The 23,293-nt window shown below is 34.4% G+C and overlaps 1 protein-coding gene across 1 annotated transcript; it reads right to left on the bottom strand.

Annotated features, from left to right (window-relative positions):
• Positions 1 to 3,559: 3,559 nt before the first annotated feature.
• LOC132299543 (pleiotropic drug resistance protein 3-like) lies at positions 3,560 to 19,443 on the bottom strand. Its single transcript, XM_059796242.1, has 24 exons — positions 17,821 to 19,443; positions 17,394 to 17,517; positions 16,683 to 16,768; positions 16,194 to 16,278; positions 15,208 to 15,367; positions 15,038 to 15,114; positions 14,032 to 14,085; positions 13,834 to 13,924; positions 13,333 to 13,634; positions 12,969 to 13,250; positions 12,509 to 12,822; positions 12,119 to 12,279; positions 11,935 to 12,038; positions 11,045 to 11,198; positions 10,829 to 10,963; positions 10,623 to 10,696; positions 10,185 to 10,517; positions 9,810 to 10,100; positions 9,085 to 9,168; positions 8,852 to 8,985; positions 7,703 to 7,930; positions 6,683 to 6,854; positions 4,546 to 4,800; positions 3,560 to 3,937 (listed from the first exon to the last, which is right to left on the bottom strand). Exons 1-24 carry the CDS (start codon positions 18,186 to 18,188, stop codon positions 3,671 to 3,673), a joined length of 4,335 nt encoding a protein of 1,444 aa, XP_059652225.1. The 5' UTR covers positions 18,189 to 19,443; the 3' UTR covers positions 3,560 to 3,670.
• Between the last annotated feature and the right edge of the window lie 3,850 nt (positions 19,444 to 23,293).

Genomic DNA, 23,293 nt, shown 5'->3' with positions numbered 1-23,293 from the left:
TATTGAATTTTTGTATTTATTATTGAATTGACACAGATTAAATTATCTTCGGACCCCTTGAGATTTTAACTATTGACGCAGATTAACTTTGGTCAAAACAAGTTTAAAAATCGTACAAACAATTAGGTCCAGTGCGCTAGTTTGCCTTTAACTCAATCTGAAAAAGTTTCAAAATTCCCTTCAAGAGTGTGAGGAACTGAGGTTACATGTTTACTCTTAACTCTTAAGGTTTAATTTACAAGATTTAAAATTATATTTACACACATATTAATTTTTTACTTGCAATATATACTTTTATTAAAATTTAATTTGTAAAGTTTGTAAATTATTCATTTTTTTTTTTTTTTTTTTTGTAAATTAACTTAAGACAATTTGACGTTTTATTATATAGAATTTTTAATATATGATCACACGTTACAAATTAATTATGCAAAATTTATAAAATTAATTTAAAAACTTTGCAGATTAATATCAATTTTTTTTTTTTTTGGTAAATACAAACTAATATCTTAACAGAGACCTTTATTATGCAAATTAATTCGCAAATTGTATACAAAGACAGGTTTTCCACCCAACACCTCCGTGCTCTCTCTTAAACGCTACCATGTTATATATATATATATACACACACACACACACACACAAAATAATCTCTTGTACATCAATGAGCAAAAAATTTATCCAAGTACAGTTACAATCCCATATGATTACTTTTTTTTTTTTTTTTGTAACTAACTATTTTACACTTAGATATATTATATTCAACGATCATTATGTTTGATGTGGAGTTTTAAGTGATAATGTAGGTCATATTGTTTTGTAAGTTGGTCAGAAGAAGTGGCCGCAGCGGAGAAAGTGGGGGGGAGAGAGAGAGAGAGCGGGAGGAGTCCGTGGTGGTTGAGAGAAGAGAAACTCTATGGTTGTGGTAGTGGAGAAGTGTTATATATATATATATATATATATATAGGTTTAACTGCATTTGCCTTTTTTCGTAAAATAAAGTATTAGATAGTTTTGGACTAAGATTTCTTTGTAATATATTAATACAATTTTGTGGAGTCATTAAAATTGATCATTTATTAAGTTTCAAATATAATAGGATCTCATCTCTTTCAGGTCTAGGTAACACTAACATGTCATAAAATTTGACACTTTTACTTGCTGATGTCATGCTCAATATTTAATAAAAAAATCAAGAATAGATTTAGAAAGCTTGAAAAGACATTTTTTCATACATTAAAAACAATAATATAATAAAAATAACAATGAATTTACAAAATTATATGCTTAATTAAGGAATGGTATATGCTGTGGAAAACATCATCATGATGTGTGTGTATACAATATATACCGCCGGCCGCGGTTCAGTCAAGGTTAACCAAGTGAACAATGGAGCCGTTGTCTTATACAATATATTTAAGAAATACTGTAGTACTTAATATTATGCACATGCTTTAGTATTTTACAACATGTGTGTGTGTGTGTGTGATTGATATTTTATACAACCTAGGAGATTTGACCAAGTAATGTTTTAAATCATATTCTATTGTTGAGCTACATAGACCTAAAGTAGTATACATGACATTACTTAATTCAGAACATATATTGATAATTTGATATTTAAACACACATATATAATATATTTAAGAAATACTAGTACTTAATATTATACACATGCTTTAGGAATTTACAGCCCAATATATTTGATACAACCTAGGAGATTTGACCAAGTAATGTATTAAATCATATTCTATTTTTATTAATAAATAAATAAAAATAATTGAGCTACATAGACCTAAAGTAGTACAAATGACATTACTTAATTCAGAACATGCATATATTGATAATTTGATATTTAAACACACACACACACATAATATACAGAGAGAGTGGCATGAATAAAACAATTAATAGATAAAGCGAATACTAAATTCGTTAAATGTTGATTAAAATGAACCAAATTTTGAGTAATATTTATGGAGTTCTAATTAATACAATACGCTGACCTTTTTGTAACTCAGTTGTTGAGTTGTTCCCCTTGTTCTAAGGAGTCCGGCTTTGAGTCTTCGCAACCTACTTACTAACTCTTAATTTAACATTTTTGGCACAAAGAAAAAAACAAATAATTAAACTCCTTTTATAATGTTAAAACCCATAGATTTTCATGAATACAACCATCGAATTTATAGCATTAATAGAGGTCAGATTTGAAGTGTAACCAATATGAAATAGGCCACAAATGTAGGGGTGAAAGGTGTGTGTATGGATGAACATGGAAGATGACCCCTCTTATGCGGAGGGCATTTTGTGTCCGTATCAAAATGACACCGTCTTTAAGTTTATTGACATGGAGTTCATCATAGGCTTGGATTTGACCTAATCATCTTCGTGTCAATTCTTGTGTCAAAATGATACTATCTTTAGTTCACTGACATAGAGTTCAACGTGGGCTTGGATTTGACTTAATCATGTTAATGTCAATTCAAATTGACAAGAAAATTAAATATGTCGTATTCATATTTGATCTGTCAACTTGATTATAATCCGAGTAACCTATTTAACTAAACGTATCAAATAAACGTGTCATATTCGTGTGAAAAATGACCCATTTATTTAAATGTGTTGCGTTCGTGTAATAAATGACTTAAACGTATCTGTATCGTTTCGTGTTATGTCAAGTCTTGAATAATTTTTAAAATGAGTTACTCGTGTAATAATCATGTCATATTTATATTAAAAATTTTTAATATCAATAATAATCATATCATGTTCGTTTCGATCCATATAACGAAAAATTCATATTCTGACACGACCTGATCCGTCAGCACAAAGTGCCACTCCTGCAATAACATTAAAGTCAAAATTAAAGACTTCCATAAGAACAAGAAACATTAAAGTCAAGAAAACATATCAACCAAAGGACATCATTAAGTTCAAGACACCATGGAAGTCAAAGTTAAAGACAAAGTATAAAGACTTATATAAGAACAAGAAGCATTAAAGTCAAGAAGACAAATCCACCAGAGGACATCATTGAAGATCAAGATAACATAACAGTCAAAGTTAAAGACTTCTGTAAGAACAAGAAGCATTAAAGTCAAGAAGACATATCAACCAAAGGAGGGCTACGTGGTAGTAGGAGGGCCAAAGAAAAAATGAAATGGACGGACTGGAGGTACAGAGGACTGGTAGTAGGAGGGCCAAAGAAAAAACGAAATATGAAATGTATTAAATCATATTTATATTTTCATTTGTTAAATGATTTGTCAATGCTTGGTTTCATAGGAAACGATGGATTTATTATTATTATTATTTTTAATTTATTGAAAAAAAAGGCACACACCAACATGTCTCCACAAGACTTAAACCCTTAACTTTCATAAAATAAGTAAAAAACACAAACTCTAATCCCAACAACCAACTACTACAAAATATATATATATATATATATATATATATGTATATGTATATTTTTAAAAATATTTTACATCCAAACAAATGGAGCCTAAATGTATCCAATCTCAAGTCACTTTGTAATGAATTTGTTTAATTACTCCAAAGTTGCAGTCATCTGGCAGAGAAGATAGCATATGAACATTAAAGTTATGAACCCATAACCACAATGATTAGAAAAGCAATGAAATCATGAAGAAATGACCTTGCAAAACATTCATCTTTTTTCGAATTTAAGCTTCCCAATACAGAATGCAAAAAGAAGAGCAAGAATAATGGGGTATACAGTGAGAACAACAGCAACTATGGGTAATTGATCGTGGTGAAATCCAAAGTAATCTCTCAAAAATGCCGCGACAGTTTTGGCTTCTCCGAACACCATAATCTCTTTCTCTATATCCCCATACTGGGAAGTAAGCATTCCATTTAGTGTCCAAGACATAGGGCATAGATAATACAACCAGAGCCACCACTTGGGGATTTGCTGCAACCAAAAAACAACACAATTGGATTGGCATATCTACACAGTTAAAATCCAAAAACCAATGGAAGGAAGTCTTGAACATCAAAAAAGCCTATAAAATTTGAAATGATTCCCATTAATGCACAAACATTAAAAAAAAAAAAAAAAAAAAAAAAAAAAAGATATGCTGAGAGCTTAAAAACATTATTAGTATTATTATTTTATATTTCTTTTATTTTGTCGTTCATATTATCAACCAATTTTCAGATGGCAGGCACATTGCTTTTAAACTTAAAAATAAGATCAAAAGAAGAAGAACAATTGAGAAATGCACTATTTAAAATTTGACAAGAATTCTTACAGAAAAAAATCCCTCATCCTGAAATTTCTAGCATTAGGCCGTTGCAGGGTATGCTAGTAAATTAAGCTCGAGTCTCAGAGCATTCACTTTGTAAAAATATAGTCAGTCTAAGTTTATACCCATTCTACTCCTCCTAACACCTATGGCTCTTATTTGTTCTCCTATCATGACATTTTAGAGCTTCATCCAAGTTAATAGTCTTAAAATGTAGCAGAATTTCAGCCTCATTCAGGGAAAAGAAAATACTAAATGGAGATCAGTATCTTACCGGTTGAGGAATCAAAAATCCAGCAAACAAGATAAACACTGTGTAGAAAGTTGACTGTAAAACTGCAGCTACTGGATAGCTTGGCGTTATTGCAACGAGCAGCATTCCAAGATAAGTGTAGTAAAGCAATGTACAAAACATGGTGTAGAAGTACCAGAAAACCTTATAAGCCGACCAGTAATACCCGATCATTGGATATGTGATGACCACAAATGCAAGTGACTGGGCCAAGAGATAGGGAACCTCAATTATCACCTATGCAATCGGTCAACACATTTCAATTAGCAGGAAGCAGGAAGCAGTTTCATAATATTTTTTATGCTTGGAAACTTACATAACATAAATTGTACAAGTATAGGAATACAATAAACTATTGGAATCTTAGCAATCAACTACTATTTTCATTCTTAGCTATTATGAGTAATTAGCTTTGTTAGTATTTGATTGTGGTGGGTTGGGTAGTACATTGTTGCAGTAAAGATGTGTAGGGGTTCTTTTTTTATCAAACAGTAAATAAGTATACAACAGTGATATCAAGAATACAAATACGAAGGAAACAGAGGAGAAGCTTAGTGTAGGAGGAGGAGAAGAAGACCAATCATCAAGATTGAGATGGTGGTAGGGCAAGTATACAGTATTCTATGACAGCTTCCTCTTCTGGGTTGGTTATTCCTTCATAGGACAGTACTATTTATAGGCCCAGATTCCATTGGTCATTATCCAATGGTCTTTTCCGTGCATAGTTCCTCGCATGCATTACTCCCAATCTGGATTACGTGGGTAATCCTGGAGGTTTAGGAGTTTGAATAGTCTAATCCTCTCATCGAGCCTTGCACTACATTGCCATGTCACTTCTCCCTTAATCAAGGGCATTAAATGTTGCTTAGCCGCCGGTTGGTCAAGCCTGACGCAGCATTAAATGTGATTTTAAGTTTTGTTGTCATAACATGTATAATCCCATCATCTTGTTAATTGGGCCTTGCTAAGAGCGAAGGCTAGGAAGACACCTTGACTTCTTATCCACCAATCCAAGATCCTCCTAAGTTTCCCAAACATAGGTTTCTTACAACCGCGAAGACCCTACCTTCGTTTCATGTTATACGCAAACCTTTGATGGCGAGCCCTCTAGGGCTCCAATCCTTCAAAGTGATATTGCCTGGCGTAACACCGGGGCTTGAGGTGCTCGAAGGTTAGTTCCTCGAGGCTGGCTGGGCCTGGGGGGATGCCAGGGCTTAGGGTGCTCGATAGTTGATCCCTCGAGGCTTGATCGGCCTGGAACGATGTCAGGGCTTAGGGTGCTCGAGGGTTGGTTCCTCGAGGCTTGATGGATCTGGAGTGATGCCAGGGCTTAGGGTGGTCGATGGTTGGTTCCTCGAGGCTTAATGGGCCTGGAGCGATGCCAAGGCTTAGGGTGCTCGAAGTTTGATCATTCGAGGCTTGATGGGCCTGGAGAGGTGCCAGGGCTTAGGGTGCTCGAAGTTTGATCCTTCGAGGCTTGATGGGCCTGGAGTGATATCAGGGCTTAGGGTGCTCGAAATTTGATCCTTCAAGGCTTGATGGGTCTAGGGCGATGCCAGGGCTTAGGGTACTCGAAGTTTGATCCTTCGAGGCTTGATGAGCCTGAAGCGATGCCAGGGCTTAGGGTGCTCGAGGGTTGGTCCTTCGAGGCTTTTGATTTGGTTAGCGTCGTTTTGACTTGTCAACATGCCATGTCAGCTCCCAATAAATGACACCCACAAGATGTAACAACATACATCTTTATTTGAAGGAGGAGAGGATGATCAAATACTCTTGAAGTACGTGAGGGGGAGAGGGTGAAGATGGAGAAAAGGATTGGTAGTTTGGTTTTTACGATGTTTAAAATAATGATAATAATAATAAACAAAAAATAAATTGTGACTCAATAGTACAGCAAAGCTACTGTTCTAGAGGAAAAGGTATTCCTATTGCTAATTATCCAGCTAAACATTCCCACTTCAGGAAGAACTATGAGTTATTCTCGAAATGTCCATCAAGAACCCAGGAAAGATCCAACTCAATTCAACATCATTAAGCTCTGAAGTCAATTGAGGTCAAACTTGATTGGATTTTGATCAAATCAAGTGTATCACTGATTCAAAAAGTTTCCAAGAAGTACCTGTGCAAGTGCATAAGCCCATGAAGCGTACATCCCTGCAAATCTTTCCCGAAAAAGAACGGATCGCTCTGTCAAGACATAGGGCAAAACCGTCGAGGAATTATTTACACCCAAGAAAGTCAGAGCAAGGAACATAGAACCAAGTATACCGAACAAGCTCTGTGGGTTATTTCTGTCCAGAAAAAGAAATTAACGTTAGAAATCTTGAGAAGTCCTGAAGGAAATCAATGTTAAAATCTTCAGAAGTCCTTCCAATAACAGAGAAGGAGTTCAGTGAATATAGAAAACTGCATTTTGCGCTGACTCCTTGTCTAAGAAATATTCAACTACAGACCACATTAATCTGAAGTTACTTCTTAAAGAATCTTACTTGTGCATCTGTGAAATCTAACAGATATGGAACTAACCCGAAAATGTTTGAACTTTTATTTAATGAATTACGATAAGTCAAGCAACAAACTAATATCATATTCTGCAGTCAACAGTCATCCATGACTGCATTATTCAATGTATGTGGTGCCTACATGGGGTGATAGAGGGGAAGATTAGAGACAAACATAATCTGTCATTATTTTGTATAAAGTGGCAGCTTTGAGACTTGAACACGTGCTCTTGCACTTGAGAGCTCGCGCTTTTACCATTGTATCAAGAAATGACCCTTTTAACCAGTCATCCATATCAATGCAATATATGAAATACAATGCATTAGTTCTGGAACAAAATGTTTCCCATAAATGATGTGCAAAATGACAATATTTACCCCTATGCACTGTCATATCCATTTCCACTGTATTTCATATTATGTTTTCCTTAACTTTATGATGCTGGGTCGATTGCTATAGAAGTCAGATTCCAAAACTAGGAAGAGGCTGCTTCAAACTAATAAACCATCTCAACGAGGAGAAGGATTTATATAACAGGTTCATTTAGCCAAATGGATATCACCATATGCCAAAGCTAATTTGAATTGTGTTCTTGTATCACTTAAAACCTGACCTTATTTTAACTCGATTTACTTACATTTTCCTTCCCTGATCCCAGAACAGTATTCCAAAAAGCAAGGATGCAATAAGTAAATGCAAGGAACGCAGTAAGTTGTATGAAGGACTTCTCCAATAAGACCAATGCTGTTTCCAGAGGCAGGATTTGAACTGTCCCCAACCATTTTGTGAAAACTGGGTTGGGAAAGACAATTCTTTTGAACCAGGAGGCGGAGCACTTAACCTCTTTACAATCTCGTTATTGTTCCTACAATCAGAATAACAGAGAAGGAGTCATGTACAATCCAAATGTAAAAAATCTTATACCAGAATACCAGTTATCGCAAACAAATCAATGCTTTATGGAGAACAATTGGTTTTCACACTTAATTTCCAGCATTTAATAAGTCAACTGTAAGTTACTATACAGTAATAGATCAATTACAAATGCACCATCCAGTATCCAACTAGCAGCAAGCCTGATACTGTTGTCATTTTTAATACTGAACACTGAAGATTAGATAATTATATAATAACAAAGTCGTTCAGAACTCTAGTTAACTATAAACATCAAGTAACTGGCTCAAAATTTTGAGTTTTAGATGCAATGTCACACACTGAACAAGAACTATAAGAATTTAGTTCATGAATGAGAATTTAGTTGAAATCACGTGTATGATATGGCTGGAAAGCAGCTGAACATGATCTAGAAAGACTCCAGATAGAACCTATTTGAAATTATTTACGTCACAAATAGCCTCAGTCCAGCAGCTATTTAGAATAATTTCTCATTGCAGCTAAGCAATATCCAGACTTTGCCGCAATGTGGTGAACAGATGGTCATATAACCAATATTTAGTCTTTAAGCTCCAATAATCCCCCGCCCCACGTTCCTGACAAACAATAAAACCTCATTGTGTAAAGACATTATGGTATCTCTGCTTACTGCAATAAACAGTTCCTTCTCTCCTTGCCTCTAATGTTACCGTCTCTTAACTCTTACATCAAGAATTGTGGGTTATCAGATCGGTAGGCCTATGGTACTAAAACTAACCATGTACTGGATCTTCATATGATATTTATTTGAGAAGGTAGACTCCTCTGCATTTGTTGCATCTAGCAACTTTGTAATGAACTGTCTAATTTCACAGAGATGCACAATCAGAGAAATGATTGGAAGTTAACTCACTCATATAAAACAGATTTCATGTATATTTGGGCAAAATCTACACCAAGTTCAGCTTCTGCAGATGCGGAAGTGACCTCTAATATCCATGATGCTGGATTGTAATTATTTCTGATCTTCGGCACACCTGAGATACCCTGTTGAGAGATGGTTAAATGGAATACAGGAATATCGGGCGCAATAGTAAAAGAGGAAAGAAGTTGTAAGAGGTCCATGTGTTGATGTAGCAAATTGACCTCAAAATACTCAATGGCGCTACTTGAATGGTGACCCAATGGTCCAGAGTAGATCATACATCCACCATTTTTCAACAGAATTAACTGCAGTGAATATAATAGCAGTGTTAGACATTACTTATTTGTATTTAATCATAATTATTATATTTGAATACAAGAAAATAATTAAAACTGAATTTTCCCAGAAATAGAAAGAATGGAAAAAAAAAAAAAAAAACATCTATAATCTCTTGCTATATTATTAATAGATTTGACCGATTTTGGTGGTAAGGCACATCCAACATCAACAAGCCATAGGAATCTTATCACTTAGTTCTACGGAAATTTGGTTAATTTCCAATTCTGGTAACAGTTATATACGGAGCTCTAATCAGAACTTAACCAGTAATTTGTTATGTCAATAAACACAATAGCTTCAATACAAGCACCAAGGAGTACCATATAAACCACTTACTTATCATGTCTCTTTTTGAGTGGATATGCTGGGATTTATCAAAGACTGCAAAACATGAGGTCTAACGATTTATGTTGCTTGGGTTTTCATATATTGCTTGGTTAGTGCATGACAACTGGAAAAGTAATTTCCTGGACTAAGCATACATAATTGAGTTTATAGAGTGCAATCACTGGTGATCAAACTCATGTGGTTAATTCTTTCAGCACCAAAATTAAGTTTATGATCTAAACTTCCCTGAAATAGTTATCGCTAGCATTTGTTTTCCTACCTCATCAAATGCCTCAAATATGTCAACACTTGGTTGGTGGATGGTGCAAACGACTGTTCTTCCTGTATTAACCACATTCTTGACCACCCGCATGACAATTGCAGCTGCTCTTGCATCCAGTCCAGATGTAGGTTCATCCATAAATATAATAGAGGGGTTAGCAACAAGCTCCACAGCTATTGTGAGCCGCTTACGTTGCTCGGTTGATAGGCCACTAACACCTGGTATGCCCACCAAGGCATCTTTGATTCCATCAAGCTCAATGGTCTCAAGGACTTCTGTCGCAAATTCCTATGAAGACATGTAAAAGCAATTTAAGTAAAATGATATATAAATAATATATGTAAATTCAACTTCCTCATGCGTAGGCCTTACATATTTGGTTTTTGAATCAATATGAGGATGCAGACGCAGCCAAGCAGAAAATATAACTGATTCTTCTACAGTAATTTGTGGAGAATGTATGTCAGTTTGCTCACAATAACCCGATATTCTGGCAAAAGTTTCCTGAACCCTAGGATATCCTCCAATTTTAATTTGTCCTTCAATAGTGCCACTAGTTTTTCTTCCAGAAAGAACATCCAAAAGAGTTGTTTTCCCAGCTCCACTTACACCCATTATTGCTGTTAGAACACCAGGCCTAAATGCACCTGTAATATCACATAGAAGTTGGAGCTTTTTCTCAGTGAAACCCCATTGTGGCATTTCCTGAAACCAAAAGAAACTGATAAAATTACCCAATAAAATTTGATTAATGAGTCTTGCTATCCCTACAGCTACTTAATAGTTATATGGTAATGTTTATATGATTACCGAAGGGGTGTCAACATAGTATTGCACTTCCTGGAAAACTAAAGTCAAAGGTTCAAAAGGTAAAACCATTCCGCCTGTAAAATAAAATAAAGAAACCTTGATTAACAGCAGTATGAAAATATTGATAACAACATAAAAGGAATAAAATTGCAGGAAACAGTTCTCTCAGAATTATTAAAACAGGGAAGAAAAGATTTATGCCTGACCTTTACAAGGTACTTTAATAGCTCTAGGTGAAGAATTACTGGAGTTATCTTCCACATTGGCACTATTGGTCGAATCTGCACTTCCTTGTAACTGGGAGAGCTTTATATTTGAAATAATAGCACGTGAACCCGGAGCTAGAGGCAAATCGAAACGTGAATAAAATATATCAATCTATCATTTTTCCAGTTGAAATCCATTTAGAAAGATATACTTACGTTTTAAAAACGTTAAGGCCAAGGTAAACCCGATGTTAAAAATCATTGCAAACCCAAATAAGGCACCAACTGATATCCAAAAATAGTATGCATTGAAGTTCAATCCACGGCTTTCAAGTGTTTCTTGTCCTAATGTTGTGTTTGTGGTCGACATCTGCATAAAAGAATGAGCAGAGAATACACAGTGTACGCGTATCTTCTTCGGATAATAAAATAAACCATAAAAACATAATAGGCAAAATAATAAGAGGATGCTAAAGGAGAAAGTTTTACGCATCATACATCCAGAACTAGTGCCCAATTGTATCTACTTTTAAGACCTCAAAGATGATCATAAGCCACTAACAACAAATCATAATTACTATCATGTTATTCACTGAAAGGTTTAAATACGTGAGGTATCAGAATATGTGGAGAATAGAAATACGTAGCATATTCTAGCAAAAAGTATAATAAGAGGGAGCATTGGTAGGAGAAGCAACACATCAATATGATGTAGCACCCAGATAAATGAAGTGTTTAACTGTTTATGGACAAGTATGGAACAACATAATCAGAAATGAGAACATCTAAGACTGTGTGGATAGAACTAATATGAACATCAAATAGATGCATAGTTGATGAAGTCAGGAAATTGATTCATGTTGGCTATCCAAAAGTAAAAAGACATTTTGTTCCCAGATGCCCTCATCATCATTGTTGGTGTACTTCTTGATAATGGTAACTTATGTAAAATAAAATACACATATCACTGAAAAGGATGCCTATGGTTATTATACTAGCTAGTGCTTTCAACATATGGTTCTTTGGACCGATGTGATCCTCCCTTGCTTTTGAGAAACTGTATTAGCATATAATTCATCAAGCATACTCGTACTCTAAAAAGATACCTTTTGCCATCTTGGAGCAAGAAATTCATTTAAAGCAAGGCCTATCTCACCATACGTTATTGGGGAAACCCAAAATCCCCACTTCAACCATACTGGCATAGAGGCTGCAACCAACGACACAATTTAGCATTCTTTAGGGCATTATCCCTAAGACCACTTTGGAAATGAGTTATTGAAAACTTACGTTCTGGGATAATGAAGCCACCAAACAGTAAGACAAATAATATTGATAAACTACCAGCTGTTGTAGAAGCATCGGCGGTCTGGAATACTGATGCCAAGAAACGGAACATGGACATTGATGTTAAGTGCACAGCAAAAAGGAGAATGAACTGGCGGAAAAACCTGTGAAACACTGCTGATTTTAGAAGTTAATCCTTTCTTTCCGGCAACTACAACATGAACATGCATGTTTCTATAGAGTACACATGAAGTTTAACTAGTCTACGAAAAAATTAACAACAGGTGAGTCAATGATCCAAAGATAGGTGGGGATAGTGGTGACCTATTTCAATAATATATGTGTGAAGGAAAAAAAAAAAAAAAATTTAAGCCTTAGTCATGTTACATTCACCTGCCAGCCTCCGGACTGTATCCAATTACATAATAAGTTAGAGATGTCCAAACTAGAGCTTCCAACAACGAAAGAGGGACCTTGAGAATGGAAGCTGGAATTGCATAGGCCCAAGCTGGGTAGAAGTACAGTTCTTTCTGTTTGTAGAAAATTGGAAGTCTTGCCATAGTGATGGACATTTCTGGAAATCCATCAATTATAAGAATCATGAGAGTGAAGAAAAGAGCCCCCAGAAAATAGTTTGCATGAACAACATCAATAGTCATCCGAGTTCGAAAAAATACAGTCATCATCATAGATGCAATTATGACAAGCTGCAAAAAAGATGCCTTTTATATTTCAGACCTTAGACATAGAAGACCAACAACATAACATTGATTGAAATGCAGTAATGATTAAAGAATGCATTTCCAAAGGCATAAAACGCAAAGAAAAAAAAAGAGAAAATACTGACTATAACCTGGATTGATTTGAATACATAAAGAAAAGAATCCCTTTTCATGAGAAGAAATTCCCTTGACATGCAAGCTTTAAAGAGTGCCCACTTAGAAAGAGAACACGCGCTAAAAGAAATGGCACTGTTATGGCTCTGGGACTTTATGAATGACTTAGAGAGCTCCTCATCTAGCTTCTTCCCAGAAGGAGATTCCTTGAATTTCCTAGAGAACATATCAACAGAAACATAACTATTAAGTTGTTCAGTCCGGTGCCAATACTGTGCTTGATCTTTCATTGAAATAACCTGCCAGGCAGTCAATATGTTAAGTTTATTTTGAAGATATACAAACACAAAAGGAATTTACTATGAGCCATGATGAACTAACCTCCTGGAGGAAGTCAGCAACCCCTTTCCTTTCAGGGCACCGAAACCCACAATCCTCGAAAAAGTCTAAAACATGACTGCGATATCCATGATACACAGTCTCCCCTTCTGCCATCAAGATAATATCATCAAAGAGTTCAAAGGTTTCTGGTGCCGGCTGAAGAAGTGACACAAGTATTGTAGCATCTGTGATATGTGCCAACTGTTGGAGGCAAGCAACAATCTGATATGAGGTGGAACTGTCTAAGCCATTTGATATATCATCCAAAAACAAAGCCTTTGTTGGACCAATAATCATTTCCCCTGCAAAATACAAGGAAACCCAATCTTAAATTATATACATATATTGAGATACTCACTTCAATTATGTGGAAGTTGGAATTGAAAGATTGTCTAATATAGGGGATTAATTTTAATAATTCCAGAGCTAAATATAATACTATAGTGACAGTGAGTGATTGTACTATCTGATAAATCTGTCATATTTCTGTATTCAAACTACCTGTAGTTAATCGTTTCTTCTGGCCGCCGGAGATACCTCTTCTCATGGCATCTCCAACCAGTGTATCCGCACAGATATCAAGTCCAAGAATCTGAGAAATCATGGCAAAGATTGATAAATCATCAACAGGCAAAGCATTTGGCCATCTTTAGTGTACAAAGAAGAAGCACATTATCAGTTCCGTTTAAAGAGAATTACTTTTAAAATGTAGTCAGTCTGAAGAGTTGTCTTTTGTCCTTCAACAGTAATTGCCTGTTAAAACAAAAGATGGTTATAATATTAAAAAATACATGCTGCCAGCTGCATAAAGAACTTCAGACATGTTAAGAGCAACTTTACTGTGTTATTATGCATTGATCCATATCGACTTGCATTTTACAATGCATGTTTTTAACTTTGTGACTCAAGCCCTTAATATGTTAAGAAGATTGGAATGACCAATTAAATTCCAAACAAGAAACCATTTTAAGCGCATTATCATGATGGTATCTAAATCAGATAGCAGAGATTCGGATGCACCCTACTAATACAGCAATTCATACTTATTGATCCTAACAACCTGATCTGAGAGTCTGTTTAATGTGTATCATAAAATTGTGTGTGGGTCAATGGAATATGTTCCCATCAACTGAATCTCGTGGAATGATGATGCATGTACAAGGCATAAATAACATATTTGTAACAGTATCCACACCATTACTGTAACAATCTCAACCTGTTTTGTCATTCAATCCATAACATAACTCCTAAGTCCTAAGTCCTAACTATGATATGATACAGAATATAATTTGTGCCATGTAAATATTGTTTTTGTAGAGGATTGATGTTGCAAGATTTCATCAGAAATTTGTTTTTGTAGGGGATTGAGCTTGCGAGCTTTCATCAATCATTTTTTTTTTTCTGCAATAGTCCAAAATTCCATCATTTTAGTTGGAAATTATAAATAATAATAGAGAACAAAACCTCAGCAGAAGTTATTTTCAAACTTTCCATGGAAAAAGAAAGCATTTCAATCAATATAGTTTCCATATATAGCCAAACCAATGAGCTTAACTGAGCCCCCATCCATACAAACAAAAATATTCCAATCAATATTTCCGACAAAACCAAAAGATATTTTAAAAATGATACATTCTATCCTCATGGAAGATAATGACAACTCCATAAACATGGAAAGGCAGAAGAGCAGAGATGCTAAAATTACCTTCATATAAGTATCTATGTCTGGATCTGGAATAATGCCTGCCTGTTTCTCCCTTCTGGTGAGCTCAAACATAATCTCTTTGCAGGAAGAAAAGTTATTTCATTATAATTATAGCCATACATATTTCCACAGCTAAAATGATCTTAGTCTTGTGCTCAAAACAGACATACCTGCTCGGCTTCCGACACCCTGACAGCAGGCTGAAAAATCAAGTGTTTCCCTCACAGTCATCTCAGCAATGTGTTGGTCATATTGGCTTATATAAGCAGATGTTTTCTGGGGTGCAAACTCTTCCAGTTTGAATCCATTGTAAGAAACTTCCCCTGTAACCTGTTGATAGAACAGAGCATAAAATATTTTGAAGAGTATGACATGCATCTTAAAGCAGCTATTGGCAACCAATCAAAAGAAAAATCAAGATTCCATTAATATTATGTATAATGTTTACACACACACACAAAATATACAATATGTTGACCTATTTCACACTGCAAGAGTTTAAAGTCTTCAATCGTGTAGAGTGCCTACAGTTTCAACCTTAACCTGTTCTCGTTTATTGCGGTACATGAACATTTCTTTTTCATTGTAATACATCATCTGCTCTCTGCGCCATACATCTAGAAGGGTAGTCCCTTGCGTTGTTCATTGACTCAGATTTAAAAGCTATCCCACCGTAGTAACCAATAAATATTTCTAACATTAGATGGTTCTTGTGAGTATATGCTACACACAGGGAACAGCTAACTCTAATTTTACAAGGACATATTACATAATAGTTACTAGGATTCAAAACCTGAATATATATATATATATATATATAAGAGGCAACTTTCTGCCTGTTGAAATTAAGATTAAATGACTCTATTTTAGTACAATTTGCATGGTGAGGCCCTTGGGACTGTATGCAAGAAATAAACCAGCTGAATCCATTTCTTTAAGAAGAAAACAGTAGTGCCATTGTGCCAACTACAACCCAAAAGAACTTGAGAAAATTTAAAGTTCAAAACAAGTCTCATTTGAGCTTTTTGTATTTTCAATTGTGCAGATTTGCTCTATAAATCAACTTTAAGGATAATTATTTTGTGCATGCTAATGTTTGTTTAGGTCTCGCACAAGGTTATTATTAAGAAGATGAAGTGTATAAAAAGGTAGAAACCTTGAGAGGTTTTTTCAGATTTCCAGAAAGTGCTTTCAGTAAAGATGTCTTCCCACATCCAGGAGGACCAAGCAGTAGAGTCATTCTGCAAAAAGATGAGCATCTTTAAATAAACTATTAAATTACTAAACTCAACAAGCAAAAACTAGATGAAAAAAAATGAAATTAATTAGATAAGTGACAAGACAATAAAGGAAACAATTGAAAATGAATGGTTTCATTAGAAGTTGTAGAAAATTATAACAAACAAGAAGCTGAGGAAAGCAGATAAGCTGGTTGGTCACATGGCATGATGACAAATGACTCGCACATTCACTGGTATATGAAATAATTTGCTTTCAAGTTAGAGACGCTAATAAGTAATCAGCAAGAGTAAAAGGAACCTAAGTAGTGGTAATGAAATAAAACTATAAAATACATCAGGTACGGTACATAATGCAAAGTGGAAAATTAGTAAAAGTTTGGTTAGATTAAGTTTCAGTTGCGTACCTCCCGGGCTTAATGATGCCACTGACATCATTAATGATGGTTATCTTTGCCTCTTGTGACTTTAACCCAGGCAACTTAGCAAAATCCTGATTAACAGAATTTACCAATCATTATAAATTTAAAACGACAAATAGGGAGCTGCAACCACAGCAAAGGCTGCTTTGGGATAAAATATGCATAGCACATGGATTCATACATTAATTCTTGTATCCAAACAGCAAGAACAAGCGATAGATACAACCAAGGCTTTAAGCTCAAGTAGTGTCTCCTCAACTTTTTATACGAGAGGCTAAGAGTACAAGGCTTGATTGAGTGCTCGCCAATAAATAAAATAAAATAAAATAAAATAATTTAAAGGAATGGATCATTTTCTTCTCTTCTGGCAAGTGCTTAATTGGTCCATCAAATATTTAACTTTCGCTATATAAACCCAAAAAAAAAAAAAAAAAAAAACCCAAATGTTTGACTCAAATATTTACAGAGCAAAAATATTTATCGATGCAAGCAAGCAAATGTCCGTGGGAAAACATATAATTCATATAAGGCCCAGAAATGGGGTTGCTTAGGATTGAATTGGATTAGAAATTTGCAGAGATTGAATCCGAAACAATTTTTATCAACATGCCAAGCTTTTTGAAGATGGAAATTTTTTCAGAACTCAAAAAAAAAAAAAAAAATCATAACAAGAACTTTGAAAATTAAAATACTTACAAAAAGCATGCTTTTGAGTGAATTCCATAGAGTTGGAAGGGGCTTGCCATGAACTACCTCACACTCTGCTTCCACTCGTAAATTCTTATATCCCACCTCCACGGTGGGGAGTTTTACACCAACTCTACAAGAACCAAATTAAATTTTAGCACAATAACTCTTGTAAGAAAATAGTTGAATAGTCATTAGTGTTAAACAATGCGAAATAGCCAATACATAATGATAAGAGAACATCACTATTGTTTCGCATTGTTTAGTAGGCGTGACTCGTGAGTAGTATTGATCTTTACTCGTTGTATGGAAAAAGAACCACATATATGTGCACTTCAAGATTCTTTTATATATACATACACACACACACATATATATACACAATGAATGTATGTTGATATGCATCCCCTAATGGACATAAAAAGAAAAAACTTACTTGTCCATTCTTCTTCTGATTTTATGCAGCAAGCGAAGATTGTCGTTCTCAATGTGTTTGATAAGTTTCTCAATGAACAAATGACATTCAAGAGCACCAAGCTTAGTAACATCAATAACCCTTTTTCCTTTAACCCCATTTTCACCACATTCATGGTCAAACAAAGATGATCTCAACCTTTCAAAAGTGGGTAATCTCTCAATGGTAGCCCATTTCAATGCACATTCATCATCAACCTCATCACCCATTACAGAACCCAAATCCGAACTGCTTCGGAAACTAGAAGTGTGATGCTGAAATGAGGAACTGATACTTTTTAGCTCTGTTCTCGGTGATTCTATCTCGTCATTACCCACCAACTGAGCCATGTTGAGTACTAGAGGACTTCAAACTGTGAATGGTGGGAAGAGAGACAAAGAAGTTACGGATTAATTTTTAGAATATTAATGTAACGATCGAAAAATCTAATAAAATTCTCAATCTCATTAAATCTTGATTTATACAGAAATCAGTTCCTCAAATATATATACAAAAATCTCCAAATAATTAAAATAAATCCGCAATGCCAACTCTTCCACCTAAGTCCGAAAGTAACAATTCACGTTCATCTTCGTACCTGAAAGTGGAGGGTGGTGGGACAAGAAGTCCGAGTAAAAAAAATCATAACAAGACTTTCAAGAGCTTTCATGAAAATTAGTTCCACAAAATATATCAATACTTTTGAACAAAAATACATATAATTACAATTTGAGCAAAAAATAACAATCACAAAATAATGAGATAAAATGACCAAGCGACTCAAAGTATAAAAAATCTAAAAATAATTTTCCTCACTGATCATCAACTACTCTGCTCTCGGCCCTCTCTGTCTTTTCTCCAACTTTCTCTCTCTGCTCTTTCTCTGAACACTCACCCAGTGCACAAAACACTAGTTATATAAACGTATTCCACTGACACACACACACTATCTCATGCCATCACGCATGCAAGTACCAAATCAAATGCTTAGGACAATAAATCAATAGTGGACCCCGCCACCACCTTTCTTTCCGTACTTATCTTCAAAAAAAATCAGCCACGTGCGTAGCCAAACCCCAAAGAATTTTGACCAAAAAATTCTCCTAGGGGCCCCCCACCATCATAACCATTTTTCTTTAAGCCCAACCACAAATTCTCCTAGTGTTCTCATTCTTTCCATTACACCTATCAGACACCATATATGTATGTGTATATATAATAATAATAATAATAATAAAAACTTTACTTCCACTAAAAACAAACACAAAAAAAAAAAAAAAATTCCTAATCAAGTACCCATTCCAATTTCCAAACTAGAATACGTAACCACTAGCATCTTTGACTTGCTTTTGGCTTCATTTATATCAATTGTCAATAACTTGCCTCAGTAGAATTGATGCATGAATATCCAAAACAAATAATCAAATAAAGCTTATCCAACCCACGGATACATAAAATGAAAAATATAATCTTCCACTTTAATCACCCGAAAAAAAAAATATAATATAAATCCTGAAAATTCGAGTGGTCACAATTAAGTTTAATGACGTTAGTTATTGCAACATTCTCATTCCTCTGTAAAATGTAGATGAAAAAGTTTAATAAAAGTTGCTACCCAACCAAAAAACAGGGAAACAGAGATATTGTTGTTGATGTAATATTCTCCTTACCTTGTATAGCTGTTCAGATTTGGGTTGCCTTGTGCAGCTCTCACCAACCCAAATGTCTTGGACGCTCTTACCCCATTATCTTGTATAACTCTGTCATCTTGTCGACGTTGCACATTTTTTTGTATTCACAATTTTTAAATCGCGTCTACATAGATACGAGGCATTCCTTATAAGTGTACTAACCTCTCATTGTTTAGTAGGCCTGTTTAGCACGTGTGAGTAGCATTTTTTTTTTCACATAATCATAAATAGTCAATCTTTACCATTTACAAGGTCAAAGGCCAACAAATAAATTGAATGCAACTATGTATATTCTATAGGATTTGAATCAAGATAGAGATCAACCAGTATGAAAAATAGGCCAGAAATAAAGGGCATATGCAAGCAAGGTGTATAAACATTGCTCTATTGGCTGAGATGCATTAAAAATTAGACCAGATTTGCCATAAGGAATTATAAGACCATTAGCAAGGTAATGTTTATATAGTCATTAAATCTATCATTGTTGGCACTATGGAGCTCATACAGTATGTTCTCACATCCTTCTTTTTCAAGTCAACTGCTGCACTGTTAACAAATAGTTAATATCCATCCATTTTCAAGGGTCTTGTTCCCCAATAGATCATACATGATTCAATATTCATAACTATCAAACAGTGTTAACAATCTTGTCTATTTTCAACCTATATGTAAAATATAAATAAATATAATTCAGCCTATGATAAAAATTATGAAATGTGAAATGTGAATTGCTTGAACTATGAAAAAAAAAAAAAAAAAAAAAAAAAAAAAAAAGGTGCTTAATAAAGATTCCAATTCCAGCTAAGCACTTCAAAAACCCAAGTCCATAACCTCTGGGGAAATATACAACTGAACAGTAAATAATTGAATAAATTTTGCTAAATTCCCAATTGGGTTAGCATCTCAATTTAACCCAAAATTATAACAATAAACAATTGAATGTATTTTGCAAAATTCTCAAAATTAAGCCTTGCGAAAAAAAAAAAGTAAAGGAAAAAAAAAATTAAAAATATCGAATATGGAATGATCATTCGTCCCCGTGGAGGCCGACTGGAGCATTGCAACCGTCGTCGAAAAAAACTTAGGAAAGTGAAAGAAAAAAATCATTTGGTAGATAAATGAAAAATTATAGATGATTATGAGACACACACAAATGAAGTGTGTGTGTGTGTATATATATATATATGTATGTAAAAATTGAGTTTTGTTTTGATTGGGAACCGAGATAAAGAAAATGAGAAACTTGAGACGAGAAAATTCGAAGGCGATCTTCTGAGATTTTTCCCGATAGGGTTTAATAAGAATCACTATTGTTTAACGGGGACACGGTTGGAATTCATTTTTTTCACTCTCTTATAGAAAGGGCACCGTTGGTATTTTAAAATTTTCACTAAAACATAACATCAAATTATTGTGTTTTTATTATGGGTGTAACTTGGGTTTTTGTAATTCGGACCCAACCGAGCTTGGCCTGATTTTCGGGTTTGGGTAATTTTTTTTTACAATTAGGGTTAAATTTGGGTTGAAAAATCTTAACCTGAATTTAATTAGGATTGGGCTTGGGTTGAAGTGCTACCATTCCAAATCCGAATTCTAATATTATTTTCATATATATTTTTACTTTTAAATACATTATATATAATATTTAAACTATGATTACTTTTTATCTTTTCAACTTTTTTTTTTGTTAAATCTTAAGTAATTGTATATTAACATTTAGGAGAATTAATATTTTAAAATTTTGTTTGCAATTTATTAAAAATATACAAAAAGTCTTTAAACTTTTTTTTTTTTTTTAAGAACAATTTAATCTAAAACTAATTCAAGATTATATTAAATTTTTAGTGTAACGGATTAGTCATATAAGTCCGAGTTGTAAGCCCGAATTTAAAAATAAAAGGATGGGTTGGATTTGGGTTAAGTAGTTAAGGTTGAGGATAAAATTATGATTAGTGTTGGACTTGGGTTTAGTATTTCGTATGATGAGTTGAGCTCAAGTTATACTTCAAACCCGTTCAACCCACCTGAGTTGCAGTCTTAGACTTTTTATATATGCATTTTTTAATGCTACAGGAATATCGAAATTTTCAATCTAATCAGACTCAGTTCTTCTTATTATAATTTAGGACTAAAATCTGAAAACCATTGTTGTGAACCATTAAGTGCCTGCGAAATGATAAAAATGCCTTTGATAATATATTAATATTTATTTAAAAGTTAAATGTATTCTTTTTAAAATGATAATTATATCTTTGCAGGGTTCATGAACAACATCGTTTGGCATTGGCAAACTTTCTTCTTCTTCTTTCTTTCTTTTTTTTTTTTCTTTTTTTTTTCACGCCCCTTGTCCAGGATATATATGTATGTATCTATATATATATATATATATATATATATATATACACACACATGTACAATAGGCATTCCATAACTGCCATAATAACGCCGAAGAGCACCAATATGCATATATAGTAGGTGAGTATATATATAATTATAGTAATTATAATTATATGATTATAATAATTATAGTAATTATATACATAATTGCAATTATCAATTCAACCAAAATACTCCATGAATTAGGTTCTGGTTTGAATCCCATCTCTTCCAGTTCTAAAATGGCAATTAGAAAAGATATCGATTTTGAAAATCACCGCCTCATGCGCCGTCCGATCGCGGGACAGATATCATAGCTTCAGAGCACCATAATCCCATGCTCCGTCGCCGCAGTCGATGCCTTCATCAGTCTCTGCACGTTTGCCGGCACGCATGTCTCGTCGTCGCAGATCGCCGTCCGGCCGATTAACAGATTGTGTGGTGGAAGAAGACATTTGGGCTTCGGCTGATTGCGGTTTAGGGCTTCAAATCATCAATTGGAGAATTCAATAGATCAATTAGGGTTCTGTTACTGCTGCTATGGAGAATCCTCACACCACTTAAACGACAGACAAGAAGAAGAGAAGAGAGAAGAGAGAAGAGAGATGAAGAGAAGAGAGAAGAAAAGAAGATACCTGAGATCTTCTATGGAGTATTCCTCACACCAGTGCAACGACAGAGAAGAAGAAGAAAAGAAAAGAAAAAAAAACAAAAAATAACGAGACAGAAGAAGAAGATAAAAAAAAAAAAAAAAAAATTACCCTAAAAAAAAAAAAAAAAAGATAAAAAAACCAGAAGGGTAATTTCGTCATATCTTTCTGTACAAGTGTGATTTCATCCTGGAGATTAGTAGATAATTTTTGTAAATAACGGTTTTCAAATTTTAGCCCTATAATCTATAGGTCGTTATTTTAAAGGTTAATTTTATCTACACCCCCTGAATTTTGTTAATATTTTATTTACATCCCTTCTACGTCTCATAATGTCACCTACACCCCCTGTCAGTAACAGACGTTTAGTTTACTAACGGAAATGTAGGATTTTACTGTTTTACCCTTGAATTATATATTAAAATTTATAACTTAAAATGAAAAGACTCTAATACCCTCCATGTCTCTCTCTACTCACAGACGCATATATATAGACACACTATATATATCTTTCTTTTTCTTTCTTTTTTTCTTTATTATTGCCGGCGACGAAGAAACTATGCCACCGATAGCCACCACAGAAAAAGGTGGCTCTTATCACAGCCGAGCCGTTCTCCTTACTGCCCGTCGCTCAATTGCAAGGACAGTTCGCTAGTTTTTATCACAGCCTCCGTTGCGAGCTTTTCACCGGAGTAGGGATCGGCAGACTAAACTGGGTGAAGCGATCTCCGGCGAGTT

Source organism: Cornus florida, unplaced genomic scaffold (genome assembly GCF_030987335.1).
Source record: "Cornus florida cultivar Cherokee Brave unplaced genomic scaffold, ASM3098733v1 CherokeeBrave_3.0.0_Hap2_Chr03, whole genome shotgun sequence".
NCBI classification, from domain to species: Eukaryota; Viridiplantae; Streptophyta; class Magnoliopsida; order Cornales; family Cornaceae; genus Cornus; species Cornus florida.
Note: the sequence above shows the minus strand (reverse complement) of the source record. Positions and strands in the feature narration are given on the sequence as shown.

Coding starts and splice junctions, on each gene's coding strand:
- LOC132299543 (XM_059796242.1), bottom strand. CDS start 18,188: ATGGCTCAGTTGGTGGGTAATGACGAGATAGAATCACCGAGAACAGAG. Junction 16,769..17,393: donor CACTCAAAAGCATGCTTTTT/GTAAGTATTTTA, acceptor TCTGTTAATCAG/GATTTTGCTAAGTTGCCTGG. Junction 12,823..12,968: donor ATGTATTCAAATCAATCCAG/GTTATAGTCAGT, acceptor TCTTTTTTGCAG/CTTGTCATAATTGCATCTAT.